The 16764-nt window shown below is 38.7% G+C and overlaps 1 protein-coding gene across 8 annotated transcripts; it reads left to right on the top strand.

The window, feature by feature from the left end:
• Positions 1-7669: 7669 nt before the first annotated feature.
• Positions 7670-16626, top strand: LOC149932530 (monocarboxylate transporter 14-like). Of its 8 annotated transcripts, none has more exons than XM_090155921.1 (7): positions 7670-7843; positions 9250-9304; positions 13494-13897; positions 13970-14113; positions 14193-15437; positions 15514-15639; positions 15925-16626. In XM_090155921.1, exons 3-7 carry the CDS (start codon positions 13537-13539, stop codon positions 16113-16115), a joined length of 2067 nt encoding a protein of 688 aa, XP_090012047.1. In that variant the 5' UTR covers positions 7670-7843; positions 9250-9304; positions 13494-13536; the 3' UTR covers positions 16116-16626. The 8 variants fall into 8 exon arrangements, with proteins under 8 accessions (XP_090012047.1, XP_090012050.1, XP_090012048.1 ...); XM_090155922.1 differs by lacking the exon at positions 7670-7843 and adding an exon at positions 8854-9189; XM_090155924.1 differs by lacking the exon at positions 9250-9304.
• The last annotated feature ends 138 nt before the right edge of the window (positions 16627-16764 follow it).

Genomic DNA, 16764 nt, shown 5'->3' with positions numbered 1-16764 from the left:
GGGCGTTACGAAAAATTTCGTTGAAAACGAGCTGTGTCATAACGTGGCGTGATTCTAAATTCGCATTCGAGAGGCTGTGTCTCGAATGCCTGGCCTGTTTATATAGCTAAAATAATTTATCTAATTATGTCAAATTCGTGAGAAGAACAATGAAAGAACGCTGTTAATTTATGCCACTTTTCGTGAAAAATGTAAATAATATTTGTCGGGTGAAGGCCGCCCGTTTGCGGAGGGAGCGAGTGCATAACTGAATTCTAGACAACGCGATTTCTTGTGTATGACCTTTGTTTAACGACGTCTTGTTTACACTAGTTTTGGTTTGTCCCCTGGGTGATGCACCAATTACAAATTTTCTTACCCCTGAATATACAAAATAATATATGCGCAATTACAATTATCGTCTGCTTCACGGCTTTGTAATTTAATAAACGTTACACCGGTCCTGTAGGCTGTTGCCATAATGCCAATGTGCATTTTTACTTACTAAGAACAATGCTCACCACTGACATATTAGGAAAAGGATTAGCAAATATTAGTTTTTGGGTTTCTTTTTTAATATTGAGCAGCTAAATCAAATGCAGCCAATAACACTCAGAAGATGTAAAAAGGTTGATGTTGGTAAATTTTAAATACCAGACAAACAGGGGCAACTCGAGTGGATGGCCAGGGCGGGCCTGCGATAACCTTGAAACGCTCTCACCAGCACCCCCAACTTCGTTTGGTATAGTTCTTTAAATAGTCCTGACAGTTTCCAAAAAGGTAATTTCGCTCAGAAGACAGGCACTGCTCTACGCCCCTGCAACCAAATTGTTTCCTTTAGAGAAGAAGCGATCGAGGGATTGTAATAATCAATTTTATGTTTTGATTCTATAAATATCATTATTTTGAATGCATTTTAAATTTTGCTAGGCCTAGGCTTCAAATAGTAAACAAGCCAGCGGATGAGTTCACATTTCCTGGAGTATAGTTTACAAATTCACTACCGGGTGGCGTTATATCGAATTTAATTTGGGCTATTATTAGCTACTCTTCAAAGGTAAATAGACATGTCTATTTATTTTGCTAATTGTGGTATCACCACCATTAACGGTAAGAACGGAAATAGAGCAATATAATTATACTATGTACGCCATGACAACGCGCTTTGTTTGTACCACCAAATTAAAATCTTTATTATTCCAGTTAGGTATCTTTTCCCCTCTAGGTGGCGAGAGGAACGACCTTTTCTCCTCGGGAAAATAATCCCTAGTCCAAAGTATTATTTAGTCCATGCTATGAAGAAATTTTTCTTTTCAATGTTATGAATTAACTTGTGTTAACTGAACATTATGAATATATTTTATTAATCCTGTAACCGCAATTTCATTAGTTTTAAATTAATATTTAGTGGCAAAATGCCATGGTAATTGTTGAAATATAAATAGCTCAAAGAATAACAACAAATTAGGATAATAAGACTTCAATTGATATTGCATAATCAGTGGCGTAGGAATGGGGGGGTACAATGTACCCCCCTTGAAATTGGAAGGGGGCCATATTGGTTTGAAAAGGGCGTAAAATTGTTTTATAAGAAGTGTAAAAAGCCTGCCGATGAGGGGGGGGGGCAAATTTAGCATCCAAGCTGTACTCCCTTAATCCAAAACGTTACTACGCGCCTGTGCATAATCAGTGGCGTAGCCAGAGTATTTTAGCATTACATCTCTTGAATAAAAACTGCTGATCCTGGGGGAGAACCCCCCCCCCTTGATACGCCTCGTGCAATGTCCGTACTAAACGTTCATCGTTTCTTCCTAATAATTATAAACTGACCATTTAAAACTTAAAGTAGATATCTTTCCCGATTATACAATTTAAAGATTTCAAGTATGGAAGATAAATTTAGGTTTTTCACGCCCTCTAGAATAATTTTTTGACATTATTTTTATTTCATAATTGCGTAAGTATTTATATTTTTCCCACTTTGATTTAGATAAAGTCACTTAAATAGCGAAACTTTGGTATTAGAAAGATTTCAATTAGAAGATTAGATTCAAGCAACTGTCGGGAGATGTCGTTAGAGGTTTGATAATATTTTTTTTCAGCGTAATATTTGACTCGTTCGATTACGTAATAGGATTAGTCATTGAGATAGGCAGGCTCGAAGAGGATAAAGTGGTTCTGAGTTAACTGAGTTTCGTCGAAGTGTCTGGCCCCTAAAAATCGCCCAAGGGGTAGGGAGGTTAAATTTAAAGTCGCATATGTCTGTGGGAAAGTGGATAAATTTAAAATATTCTAGAAAGTCATGTCGCTGTACCGTTGCACCAATTTCAATTATATGAATTTGTTGAATTTTTAATTATAAACCACACTCAAATGCGCTTTCGTAAGAGATTACGTCTAATAATATACGCTTCCATATCTTATCTTTGGAATGAAGTCAAAACCATGAGCAGGTAAAATGAAGGGATAGGACTTTAGACTATAATCATCCAGGTCCGTCTCTAATTGGGTGCAATGTGACCCCAAGGACAGCTACAATTACCATCTATTCTTATGACCCGAATATATTTCAACTCTTTTCGTCTTTAAAAGTTACTCTAGTTATTTCGTCGCGGGTGAACGTCTAAAGGAATATTATTTTGTCGAGAAAACAAAGAAATATGTTCGGAATTTTTCATTCCATATCAATGAGGCCCAAAAAATTGAACCTTCAACTTTGACTCGGCGCACGCGATAGGGAGGCGAGCTCGATCTCGCTGCAAAAATTAGGTCAATAATAAAGTGTGAGACTCGCATCTCAGCCAAAGAGAAAGATAAACTTCTTTTCTCGTATATCTCTTTCACTTAAAATTTGAGTAGTCTATCGTTTTTTTAAAGTCAATAATGTATACATTTCGTCTGTCATCGGACCTAATGCGCTGTTACGTCGATCAAGACGTGACTTTATATATTTGGGTCCCTTCATCTGATTAAGTGGACTAGTATTACGCTAACAAAGCTGTCTAATACGCGTTCAAATATATCTAAATCAGTTACGAAGACGTAAAACATTCTGACCCTCGCGCGAACTCAACCGAATCCTAAATCTTATCCGATATTGATAGATGTTACGCGAGCCCACTAACCCAAAATTATTACATAAACTGTCGTGTCTTCGCGGGTAATGTGTTTTTTCGTCCATGGCCCGTCTGTCATCGGCGGTTTGGAAATGAAGAAAAGTCAGATCACGTGCGACCAACAACGCTCTCGGTGTTTCCATTCGACGATTGAGATTCTCTCCCATTTTATGAGCAAACACTTAACATCCCTTTTAATATTCAAGTTTCCCAACCAAACAGTCCCATCAAATTATATTTTATTTTTATTTTTAAATTTTTAATTTCTCTAAAAGTGTGCGAATTATTTTTATTTACTGAAAGATAATTAATAATTTCAATAATTCCTGTCTTTGTTAGTGTTACGGGTAACTTTCATTTCGAGTATAATCTAAGCTGATAAGCGCGCACTTTTTAATTCGTAATAAACAAATGTAAAGACAGACCGACGAAAATGAAAAAACGGCAAATATACCAAAGAATAAATTGCTCTCGAATAAGTGGGATTATATAGTCTTTGCATTATTTAGTAATATATTATAAAAAATAAAGGTTTTCAGGAGTTCCTCAGATTCAAAACGCGTATTTCCCCGTCTTGAAAATGTTTAATTGAAATCTGAACGATTTGCAGGCAAAATTAACTTTTTCTTCTCAAAGTGGAAACAATAAGTACTCTATTTAGATTTTATCTAAGTGACGGGATAAATTTTTCCTTTTTGTAACCCTCCCCTCATTTTCCCCGTCTCTCCTCCGATTAAAAGGGTTTCTTCCAGGGATCTTGAATCTTATCTTACAGCATTCTTATCGTTTTAAACATTTCTCATGACAATTTACCACCTTCGTAGCAATTATGCTAATACACGGTACCGGTTAATATTTTTGAAATTGCGAATCCTTGAAGATACCAGGGTACTTTCATTATCACTCGTAACGTTTAAAAATCTTGAGAAGTAGATTTTATTTTTCCCTTTTAGTTGGCCCATTTCACGGCGGCACGCTACTTCTAGGGGATAATTTGTAGAAAATTAATAACGTTTTATAAGAGTAATTATAATGTTTGACGTTGTTACGGGATAGGTCGCGCTAGGCCTATCTACCATCTGTACGATTGCTAGGTTGATGTTTGTAGGTTATTACAATCTATAGCTACGTTGCGTATCTTTTAAATACCCATTCGCGAACTGATCACGGACAACTAGTTCAATTATAATAGTTAAGTTACGTAACAAAGTTGTAGGTTTTTAATACAGTCACCAAAACGTTTAAAAGGGTGGATTTTGACTTTTTTCGTAAAATGAGGAGGCAAACATCGTAATCCGAGTCTGGGGAAAATATTGGAGATAATTGCTCCGAGTTTTTTCACGAAAGGGTTAAACGCGATTTCCAATACGTTTTTTGAAAAATGGTCCCGAAATTTGACTGGATAATTTGCCTTATTTTAAAGTAGGTAAATTATCAATAAACGGCGCCATTTTGACATTTTACGTGAGAAAGTGGGAGACTTTAATGGTTTTGGTGCGTGCTTAAAAATGACTCTTTCTCGAAATACTGTACGGCAATCGACTGCTTGCGTAATGATTCAAGTCTCGAGTTATCTCGAGAAAAATAGAGTATATATATTTTATAGGCGTTAGTTTTAAAAAGTATCTGACGAAGAGAGCCGCTCTTTCTCATCAACGTGGAAATGGCGCGATAACGGAGTAAATAAGCCGTATATTTTTTCCAAGAAGAACTCTAAGAGGTGATTTGAAAGTCAACGTCGAAGATCAGTCAGAACTTGAAATCGCGCAACTTCAAATTATTAATGTTGCAAAATATCGTTCCTTTTACGTAACGAACCTTCACAATTTTCAGATCTCGAAACTGTTTACGAAGTGATAGAAACCCCTTCTAGACAGACACGCGTATAGCTCGTAATTAGGCTAGTAAGAAACTCCTCGAGAAACAATTAATCAGAAATCCTTCCTAAGCGCGTCGGTTTTAAAAGCGTTTTATCGAGAGCAAACATGGTCTTAACGCTCGTGTACCATCGAGTAGAGAGGCCTTTTATCTTTCTCGAATTCGCTTCAACCTCTGCCTATAGCAAAAGTCTATAATTAATTCCATAAGTGCGTCGGTTAGTCTAAGCACTTTCTGAGAGCTTCGTGTGAAGTGACGTTTAATTGACGTCATACCCAAAACGTTATGTTAGAAAAATACTTTGACCTGTTTTTTTGCAGATCTCCGCCTCGTGGTCTGCCAGTATGCTTAAAAAACAATCATATCGACCGGGTATCTCATTCCACTGTTTAAAATAAAGGTTTATAAGACGACTAAAATTGGGCTTTTAATTTATTTCGAACCATTTAAAAAGGGTCTAATATTTTATTTTAGATCCATTTTACTCTTTAATGTTGAATACAATACCTTTTGCGGTACTGAAAGGGAAGTAGCCCTAAGAGTCCTAAGACTAAACCTTTTCCAGTCCTTGTGGTAATGGTACAAAAAAGTATGTTCTTACATTTAGTCCTTTTTAATACTGATTTAATTCCTTAAAACGAAATATAGGTGTTGAAGATAAGAAACGGTTTAGACTTTTTCTGTTTCGATTTTTTAACAGTATATATATATATATATATATATATATCCGCTTATGGCGTTCATTATGCGTCATTATATTCTGCCATTCCATCTTGTACAGTACTGACTATTAATTTATTTTAATTAATAAACGTTTGTTATTTTAATTAATGCGTTATGACTTCTAACTAGTTCGTCAGATTAGTGTAGTTTTGCCTTTGTCATCATTGGTTCTTAAAACTCCAATAATAGGGGATATTGATTAAGGCTTCAAACTATGCGTAGCCAAATTGGGACGTCGAAGAGTTCTTGGTATATCTATATCAATTACCGAAATACTTAAATGATATTTTACATTTCGAAACAGCCCTTTGTTCCGCGACTTCAGAAAAGCTTAATCTGACCTAGGAGCAACAAACGCAAGGAGAACGCAGCTAGCCTTTAAACACGCTAACGCGGGGTGAGCACTGTGTTTGTTGCTAATTGAAATACACGGACAACTAGATTTACGTTCAATGTAAAGCCTCACCAGTAAAAACGTTACAGACGACATCACTGTTTATTTTTTGGTGATCATTGAATTCGGTACATTAATCCATGGTTAACAATATAGCTTGAATGTTTTAACCACTTTAGAGATCTAACAATGTGGTCTCCTGAGCAACACAAGATTTACCCTGAATTCCATCAAATTTGCATGGTCATTCCAGAAATGTCACTCGGTAAAACTTTATAGCACGTGGTAATATATGGAACTGACACACTTAAGTGAAAAATAATTATAAACTTACGCTAAAATACTAATAAAAAAGAAAGGGAGAAAAAAGATATCAATAAAAATTGCGTAACAAAGTCACAGTTGAAATCGCTGATCGTTCGCGGGGAAAATAATCAGCGACGACTCCTCGAATTGAGATATTTGCTTAACCTATTTTGCATGTTGGTCGGGCCAGGGTCGAAACCCACAGTTATTACCGCGTCTTCCTTTTTTAAACACTAATCCATCCGGAAAAATCCGGAGTTAGACAACGCAACGTTGTTTGAGGTATATTACTGACGTTCCGCTGTTTGGGCTTCTCGAGTCCCACTTTCGCGTACTGTAAACATTCGTTTCGAACCCTAGTATAGCGGATTGGAACGGCAATTTATTGAGCGAAAGAGACACTCACGAAAAAAGGGCTGCATGAAATGTGTTTCTTGGCGAATTCTCCCCCCCCCCCCCCCCCACGCCACTCTTTTTATAAACATATAAACGTATCATCGCGCGGGGTGAATTATTCAGCGCTCTTTTTAACACGTCTCTAGCAGTTATTCCGAAATTCTGGTCAAGGGTAAATTTTGCGGATAAAATATCCAATCTATATACGGGAACGCGGACTCCGCCCGCGAAGAATGAAAGACATGATTTACGATTACACAAACTGTCAAAATTATTAGGCTAGGCTGGAGACGAGAAAAAGGATATAAATTGGAAAATATATAAAATAACTTCATCGATGGCCGAGATATAAATATGGGATTCTCTCTTTTGGAATTGCCATTGTTCCTCTCCCGCCCTATTCGTCTCGCGTTCGTTCCAACGTGACTCTCCGATGATTGTAGTCTTTGCCATCCTCCTCGCGGCAGTCTCGAGTTCCCCTTAAAAACAATCATCTATTTCATCTTTTTAATAAAAGTTCTATTTATAAATCGTAAAATAAAATTTTCCATTCCCCGCGCCACCCCAACTTTTTATTCTTCTGTCAGAAACGTATATTAAATCTCTTTTTTTGTTTCAACCGACGGGTAGTTTTTCCTACCAAGTTTACGTCACATATCCCGGCATACGAGTGGTTAATCGTGGTCCACTCGCTATGATATTATACTTCTGTACAAAATCGTCGGAAACGTACGGAACGCTTTTTTGAAACGAAAACCCCCACACGCTCTAGCCCCCACTTTCGGAAAAATGAAGATGTCTTTTCGTAATTGGAGAATTTATGGACGTATTTCGTAAAGAAATAAAAAACGACTCTGTTATTCGTACGTAAAGAGGATAAAGTCGTCCCACTATGCTCGGCGCTTAGCAACATCGAAGTTGGCGAAAGTGATAGTGAACTAAGGAAGAAAAAAAATAGTCCGCGTATTGAAAAGGCAGTATATACTTTAGGGAGATTCGCGAGATTTATCGTTCGGAGAAAGTGGGCTATTTCGTCGAGGATATTTTAACCGTAAGTTCCTTTTCGTCTTCTACGAAAATATTCGGCTCATTTAAATTAAGCGCCATTAAATTGTCGAAAGAGAGAGTTCGGAGTTTCTTTATTACTTTGTACTCGAGTCGAGTTTGTGGGTTAGATATTCCGCGGTTTGTGGTGATATTACGTTGTATATAGTTGACGCTATCGCGCCTTTCAAACTAATCGGCCCGCGAAGAAGAAAAAACGCGGAAACGCGCTAAACTGCGATTACAAAATAAGTTTTCCGTTTTTATCATTTTCGAAGGAAAAAATACTTTTAGTTATTGTGGTGATCTTAAAAGAAATATATCTTCGCGGTATTATAAGTTTATCTCTTTATTAAGCGCATGATGACTCGTTTCTCCGATATCATCATGGCGAGAGGAATAATTAAAATTATTAAAGTAACTAATCCTAAGCGTCTTGAGATTGAATTATACGATGTTTAGAGAAGTATATAGAGTTATAGACGAAGTAACCAAACTTTTCAAAAGATTTATGAAAATATGTCTCAATTATCTTTAACCTTTCCTGGCGGAGAGCCATAATATCGCATTATGATTAAGAAAAATGTATTACGTTTCAAAGATTTCGTATTCTTTGGCAATGTATGTACGTGCGGGAAGCGTGATACGATGATAATGATGAAGACGGATTTTAGAGTTAATTATTTAAAATCCAAATGCGCCTAAACGCAAATAAAATGTCTTCAAATTTAGAGAGTGATGGTTTCGCATTTTTTGTTACCCCTCTTTGGACTCGGGACGTCCGAGAATAGGAAAAGACTCGGGTCCCGTTTTGAGGCGCGTCATCCCCCGCGTGTCCTACATCCCTATCAGGGATTCTATTTCTCTCTCTTCTCTCCGGAGTATCACGCGGGCCGGGGGGAATGGAAAACCACCATAGAAGCTTCGAAACTTCGCAAACAGTACGCGATATTGCGTAGAAACTATAGTTTAGACATCTCCCCGCGTGTAAGAGTTGTTTATTAAACGCGACTCCCTGCTATAGGTGTTTGCGTCGGCTCCCCTATCTCGGCCACTCGAAAGATAACGGCAGCAATTTCTCTATCAACTGTACCGAGTGTGTAAGAACGTTAGGACAACCTACGGAGAAAGAAGGAGATAAATATCTCGTAATTTCTATCCGGAATTATCCAATCGGCGAAAATCTTTCGGGGCTACTCGCGAGTATTGCCAGGAAGAGCGCTTCGCACCTCCGCTCCGCGGGATCTCGTATTTTTGTTAAATAGGGCTGTCGGAAAATCGAGAGTTTTCTTTTCGCGTCGCATCGCCGACTGCGCGCTGAAAGATCGCGTCTTCCCCGGCGAAGTTTCATTCGTAATTAGTTCTCATTATGATCTATCAAACGCCATTTAGTGTCCGGTTCTTCCGTTTCAGAAATAGTTTGTGAATTATCCGGAGTTCGAACATCAGCCGCTACTGTTTAAAATTTGTAAGTAACAAATATACGTTTTTGTGGTAAACTTAATCGAGACGCTCCTAAAAATACGCCAAGATTGATAATCTTGGCGGAATTAGCTATCGATTTGGCGGGGGTCGTTGAATTAAAATCCCTCGCTATTTAAACGCGTCGCGTAAGCTTATACCTTCTAACGAGATATCGCTATCTTTACCCCCACTAAGAACCCCAACTGTCTGTTATTGTTAGAATTATCGTTAAGTCAATACAGGCCTCCGTTGGACCTCTTGGTCTCGCGGTACAATTTTACCGAGTTAATGACACAAACCCTCGGTGCATAGTTTACCCACTTTCTTACTGCAGATACGGGAATCTACAACTTAAAATTAGAGGGAGCGTGGGAATATGTCGAATATTTGATTGATTTATGTCAATTTCCATATGTTTTCCTTTTGGAAACTCTATCCGCGGATTGATATCGTTCGCGAAATATCGAACAAACATGTTGCTAGTGGGAAACGTTATACTTTTTTTTTAAGAATGACGTCAAAAGTAACGTAAAAAATAAAAAATAACTCTGAAATATAACCACTATATATATTTATTGAAATGGGATAAAACGATAGATGATGAGATTTTATCGATGTTTTAAAGCAATCCGAGAAAAATCGGGCCTATACTGTTGAAAGTTTCCGATTAAGCTGTACGTACAAATATTACGAGGGTCATCGTTTGCGATCGAGCCTTACTTTGCAACTAGCTCGCTGATTATTCTATCCATTAGTTAGTGTTAGTTTTCTAAAGGTTTCTGACGCGATAGCAGCGACCGAAGTGCTATAGTGGGAACACTTTTCAAGAGGACAATGATTCGCGAATTTTCAACGATTTGTGCAACTACCTTTTTTGCTAATTGTACGTATCACCGAAGAAACTTACGCTGCTTTTGAAATATTTAAATACAGACAGTGAGTAATTAAAATTTTCAGTAATATGTAAACGTTTTTTAACGGATTAAAATGAAATAAATTCAGTTTACTCGGTAGACCCAATATTATGTAGTGCTATTTTCCGGTTTTAAAGTACATTTTGCTTTAACTCCACTCTTACGTATTTGTAGCTTTCCTTAAACTGTACCTAAATTTATAACTGATAATATCCAAAATATACTTTCTCTTTTGCCTGGCTTTTATAATCACATTTTAATTGGAAATCACAAACTAACCGAGCAATTTTCACCGGAAAACTATGGCTTTCACGGAAAAAATAAATTAGGAAATACGAGCCTTTTATTTTCTGATGACGAAATTGTTTGAATACTTTAAATGTATAACCGCTCTTTTTAACATTTGTGGAGCTACATTCCGGGAAGAGGCTAAAATCTTAATTTAAATTAATAATAATAATAATCAGCTAGGCTAATACTCAAGGCACCACCTTAGGCCTATAAGTCATCAAGCGACTTTTTTGACTAGTAAGGGAATCAGCTGCATAGTTCCTATAGTTACTAAACACGTTGTGATTAATTACCCTACACCTCAATATCATGTCCGTCACATTGATATATAGAAGAAATTTCAGGAATACTTTTTGGACTCTTGTGGCTAAATTAGACGCTTCGAAATATTCGTCTGTAATTCTGTAACTTGTTCTTTTCGGTTTCATTTTCGTTTTTCGGAATTCGGATGTAAACTTACAAATTATTATCTTTAACATTTATAGTTTTAAAAGTCATGGTTTTGTATAACATTAAAAATAACTCAAAGAGACACAACTAATTTTTTTTTCCTTTTATTAAAATAAATTAAAAATTATTTTGGCAAGCTTTCGGGCCGTAGCCCCTTTCAAGCCACGTGGTCTATAATAATCAAATAAATTTATCTGAAAATATTCCTTGACTTAAATATTAGGTAAAAATATTATATTTAACTCATAATATGTAAGAAATCAATAGGGAAATTTTGAGGGAATTTCTATCATTAAAAAGGAAAAAAAAAGGGAATTTTTTTAATTAACTGATATAGAAAAAGGGAATTTCAAATTTCCCAGAGTGGAAGCACTGCCAACAGCTCCCTACACTAACTATTACCGTTAACCTCGACAATTTTTATGGAAGGGGAAACCGAAGAACTCTGGGAAAACCCCTTAAACCAGTGGGGAGAGACCTTGCTAACTCAACGCGGAAGGAGTAGTTCCAAGTTTTCACCCAATGCCACAAGCTGGGATCGAACCCGGCTCCTTGCTGTGAGGCGAAAGTGCTAACCACTCCGCCACCCCACTAATAGTATAGAAATGTACCGTTGCGTAAGAAAACATTTTATACAAAAATTAAAGTTTTTCAAATTACACGCTTTCTTTTACACCAAAAAAAAAGCCGTGATCGAAATTTATGTTTCAATAGGATGCCAACCGAGTCATTGTGGAATATTAGGACATCTAATTTTATTACCGCGAAAGATATTCTAAAATGGAACCGGACACCTGGATCTCACTTCAAAAATAAACATTTCTAAACAATATTTCTTTTTAAATAAATCTATTTTCCCGTTAGTATACGCAATATGGAAAATAACTGGTGACGATAATGATCTACTGTTTTACTGTTTTGGTGGCGACTCAAGAAGAAAAAGATCCTCTTCGTCCGTTAAGGTATTATTTGCCGAAGGAATAATTTCCTTATCGCGCAAATCCGCGCATCATTTTGAAAAGCTATTTGAAAGCTATAGAGATAAATATGCTATTTTTAAATCAAATCTTTTGAAATTGAAACGAGCCAGCCCAGTCCCCGCCTTAGATTCCGCTCTGTCAATCACGCTTTATAACCCAGCCGCAAACCCATTGCCCGTATATTATCTCGGGAACGCGTGTTCTTACGTTCCGAAGATTTTTTCCAATTGTTTCACGCTGAAAGGATTCGTATCAGCCCGAAGATAATGACGCTATTGAGCGGCGGTCGTTTCTTGATTTGTACGCTTTGACTTTCTCGACAAGCACTTTGTCAACAAGCGCGTGAGAAGCTGGCGCTCCCGCTGCGGTTACAGCGGCTCGCGCAACCATCGCTCTGCCCCTTTAGATATTCTTCGCCATCAATCTACGACGCTCTGCGGGGAAGCTTTCTAGCGCGGAACGAGTTTCGCCATCCTCCGGGGATCGTCCTTCAACTATATTATAGAGAGTCAACACCGGCTTTCCTTTCTTAGACGACCAAAGAGAGCCTTTATCGTCGAGAGAAAAGTCGATAAAAAGTAATCTTTCCCCGAAGAACATTATCTGGCAACTTCTAAAAACACAGCCGCCGGCCTGAGACGAGATCCCACGCTTATCAGATCGAAACGAATTATTTTCATAAAGAGAGAATAATAAATTAATCCCTTCTCTATCGGTTGACACGTATGTTGTTCGCGAATCCAAATATTTTTGATTCGTCTTATCGCGAGGACCTACTGTTGGCTTCTCTCGAAACTTTGCAATCGAAAACCATCCGCGAACGGAATCCAGATTTTAGCGACTTGTTCGCGCTTTTCAACCAATCGATCCGACTTATCAACAAAATTGACATCACGCGCCGCGTGCTATTATCCAATTAACGTTAAATATAATTATTCCTTAACGATTATTCCTATCAGGCGTACACCTTTCTTTCTTCGCGGTAAACGTAATCTTACGAATTACTACAAAGTAATTCTTTATCTTTGCGCTTTTGAAAGGGCAAACTCTTTAACTAAGCGAGAGAAGTGATATACAGAAATAAGTGTGGCTCCGAGGAACTCTCTATTACAATTCGGTATCGTAGATAAAGCGTCCGTTTTGCCTATCGCGTCTTACGTACTCTTAAAAATATTGTTCTTCGTGTTTGTTTATTAAAAGTGTGTATTTGGATTTGTTTCGTTGACGTTTTATCTTTTCCGCTAGTTGGTTCTCAATGAAACGCCTTGGCCTCGAATATTCGCGTCATTTCTTTGAGTAAGTCGTCGCGTAAATAACTTAACAAACGCGTGATCGAGAACTTTTCATTTCGTCGGAGTGTCTTGATCCGGGTGAAGCCGCTTTTGAGGCTATTGTTTTTATTATCAAAGTGCCCCAAGAGCAAAAAATGTAAAGGCGAAGGGGTAACTATCTTTAAGGCTTACAATTTCAACTGACAACGTGGCACCTGAAACGAGATAAGCTTCATTCGGTGCCGAAAACGTTCTTTACAAGTGGGTTTCTTTCTCTTTCCCGGTAGTTCGTACCTTCTTCGTCAAGTCAGATTCGATCCAAGCTCGTAGATGGATTTGTCAAACGTAAAGGAAGAGGAACGGAAGGAACCAGCTAAAGCGCCCGCGAGCCAACAGCGTCGGCTGACCATCATCGAACCCAAAGATGAGCTTCCCTACAAGAAGGCGTCTTTCTCGTCCGAGGATGCCACGAGTGACGAGCTCGACGATTCTTTCCCAGATTTGGTGGTGCCTCCGGATGGTGGTTGGGGATGGGTGATCGTCTTCGCTTCTTTCATGTCCAACGTCATCGTGGACGGCATCATCTTTTCATTCGGCATTTTCCTAATGGAACTAGCCACCGCTTTCAACGAGACGAAGGGAAAGACCGCCTGGGTTGGCTCTCTACTGGCCGGTTGTTATCTTCTCATTGGTAACGCTGGTTTTTGGCTGTAATATCTTTTTTTTTTAATTTCTTCTAACGCTCTTGTACGTTTGACCTTAGGTCCCGTGGTTAGCGCCTTCACGAATAGTTTTGGTAGCCGGAAGGTTTCTATAGCTGGTAGTATCATCGCCTCTTGCGGCTTCATTCTTTCATTCTTCGCCACGAGCGTTCCAGTTCTAATTTTAACATTTGGCGTAATAGGGGGTGAGCCGATTATATATAGATAGCCTGCTAAATTGATTTCTTTTTTCATTCTTAAAAATGCCTTATTTTCCATTTTCAGGAGTAGGGTTCGGGTTTGTCTATTTGCCAGCCACGACGTTGGCCTGCTTTTACTTCGACCGGAAAAGAGCCCTCGCGATGGGTATCGCGGTGTGTGGTTCGGGTATAGGGACTTTCTCAATCGCTCCTCTAATTCAGTACCTAAACGAAACTTACGGCTGGAGAGGAGCCATGTTAATTATAGCCGGTATGGTTCTGAATTGCGCCGTATTTGGCTCCCTGTATCGTCCTTTGGAGCCGCCAACTCCGCCGCCGAAAATTGTAGTCTCCGATGACCGGGAAATCGAAGAGGACCCCGACAGAAAACCGTTATTGCTCAGGATTAAAGAAGCCAGAGACGCCATGATGGTTTACGATTCGACCGACGAAATGGCCAATAGCAACCCCTTCGTGGAGAATAAACTTCCCCCGCCAGTCGTGAAAACTACTCGTACCAAGTCCTTGCAAATACCGCCGACCTACCAAATTAGGGATCTTAGAACTAGCGGAAGCGAAAGCGAAGGTAGCCCACCTCCGCCTTACAGCGAGGTTCAGAATGGGAAAGGCGAAGGCTTTGGCTACGTTAATTTGGCGGATAAATCAATGTACAATCGGCAGCAACGGTCCATGAGCGCTTGCTACTTTCCCAGCAATGCCAAATTGCGCGCCAGAAGACTGTCCCGTATTCGTCAAGACGCAGCGAGACCCTTCTACCGTCAAGACATTCTATTCAGTAGCAGTTTATTAAGACTTCCAGAATTTCGTTCGCAGCCCGATTTGGCGCATTATCATCGAAGCGTGACCAAGATCCCTAACCACGAAAGATGCCAATCGGCAGACCCTCTGAACACGGATGACGGCTCGGAAGACGGGGCGGAATCCGGATGGTGTTCGGACGCCATGAAATACACCTTCCGTCAGATGCTGGACTTGTCGCTATTGAAAAGCGTCACTTTCTTGCTTCTCTGCGTGGCCGGATTCTTGACATTGGCCGGCTTTTTCGTTCCATTCATTTACGTCATTGACTTGGCGTCTTTAGCGGGATACACGAGAGAGGAAGGTACATTTATCCTTTCCGTCATTGGAATCACCAATACGATCGGGCGAGTCTTCTCGGGTTGGATATCGGATCGGCCTAATATCAACGCTTTGGTCATCAACAATATCGCGCTCACAGCCGGAGGTCTGGCCACCGCCACCATGCCCCTGGTCGTACATTGTTACGGACTTTTACTCGCTTGCGCAGCCATATTTGGTTTCTCCATAGGTCGGTTTTCACTCGATAAAATATCGGATTAGTCCATTTAATGTAGTTTTAACGTGTTTTTGGTTATTTTTTACAGCGTGCTTCGCCGCTTTGCGTTCCATTATATTAGTGCAGTTACACGGATTGGAGAGATTGTCCAATACAATTGGACTTTTACTTTTATTTCAAGGTCTGGCCTCAATCGTAGGAGCTCCGATAGCTGGTAACTAATTTTTTTTAATTCTCGGCTTCTTTCCCTTTGGCATATTTAACGCCCTCCAAACACCAGAGGGACGTAATGACTCGTAAACTTCCCGTTTGCGTAGCCCTGATCTCTTTCCATCACGTCAAAATGTTAGTGAAGGTCAGAAGTCGGAGTAATAAGTTTAACAAAAGGGTCAGACGCTTTACGCTAAATGGAAAGAGACGCGTCGTTTAATTGGCCAATCCAAAATACGATCGGAGTTTTTGCCACTATTGTCATTGGCGCTTTTCTTTTTCGTTACAGGTCTCTTTTTCGATTCAACGGGAAGCTACCACTTCTCATTCTACATCGCCGGAGCAATGATTGCTTTTTCCGGCATCATGTGCTTTCCTCTTCCTCACATTTCGGAGTGGGAAAAGAAGAGGGAACGCGAAAAAGCCGATATACAACTACCCCAAGGGTTATTGAGTTTAGTGGAAGACCAAAAGGTTTAAAGCTGGAGTAACTGTAACGCTGGAGGATGTACACCAAAAATATATACTCGAGTACCCGAGAAAATTCCGACAAGATCAAAACCCTCTACCGTTTAGTTGTTAAATTAATTTGTATATCCGAAAAAAACTAATATATTTTTAAGCGTCAGCCTTTAAAGAATTACAATTCTTTATTTCTCGCGATTATAGTGGTGTTTATGCGAGCTTATGATAGAGTTAACTTTATTCGGGAAGAGGAAATTATTGCCAATTATTTAAGGTAAAAAAAGATTTGTTGGTTAATGAGTTCATACTAGACTTCTACAAAGTTTCCGTTTAATTTATGAACTTTATAGAAAACCGGGAAAACTGTGATATTGGACACAACAAAGGCACACGAATTTAAACAGATTTTTTATGTAGGCTTCTTTTAGATATATGGTAATATGGCATTATCGGAAGCATTCACTGCCATCCATATTTTTGTACAGTTGTATATAAATTTTATATTAAAATGAAAATATATGAATGATTGATGCTCTTTGTCTGCTTGTTTTCAAATTCAAAATAAGCGCGTGAGTTTTAGCGCCATCTACGTTTGAATATTATTAATCTTTCCTTTGTAGATTTTCAATATAATAATTATTTTAAAATCAATTTTACAAAATTT

Source organism: Leiobunum rupestre, chromosome 8 (assembly GCF_980474605.1).
Source record: "Leiobunum rupestre chromosome 8, qqLeiRupe1.1.hap1, whole genome shotgun sequence".
NCBI classification, from domain to species: domain Eukaryota; kingdom Metazoa; phylum Arthropoda; class Arachnida; order Opiliones; family Sclerosomatidae; genus Leiobunum; species Leiobunum rupestre.
Note: the sequence above shows the minus strand (reverse complement) of the source record. Positions and strands in the feature narration are given on the sequence as shown.

Bases quoted from the DNA above. Each gene is read 5' to 3' on its own strand.
- LOC149932530 (XM_090155924.1), top strand. From the start codon at position 13,537: ATGGATTTGTCAAACGTAAAGGAAGAGGAACGGAAGGAACCAGCTAAA. The intron at 14,114-14,192 runs GTGAGCCGATTA...TTCCATTTTCAG, and splicing joins AACATTTGGCGTAATAGGGG to GAGTAGGGTTCGGGTTTGTC. The intron at 15,438-15,513 runs GTCGGTTTTCAC...TATTTTTTACAG, and splicing joins CATATTTGGTTTCTCCATAG to CGTGCTTCGCCGCTTTGCGT.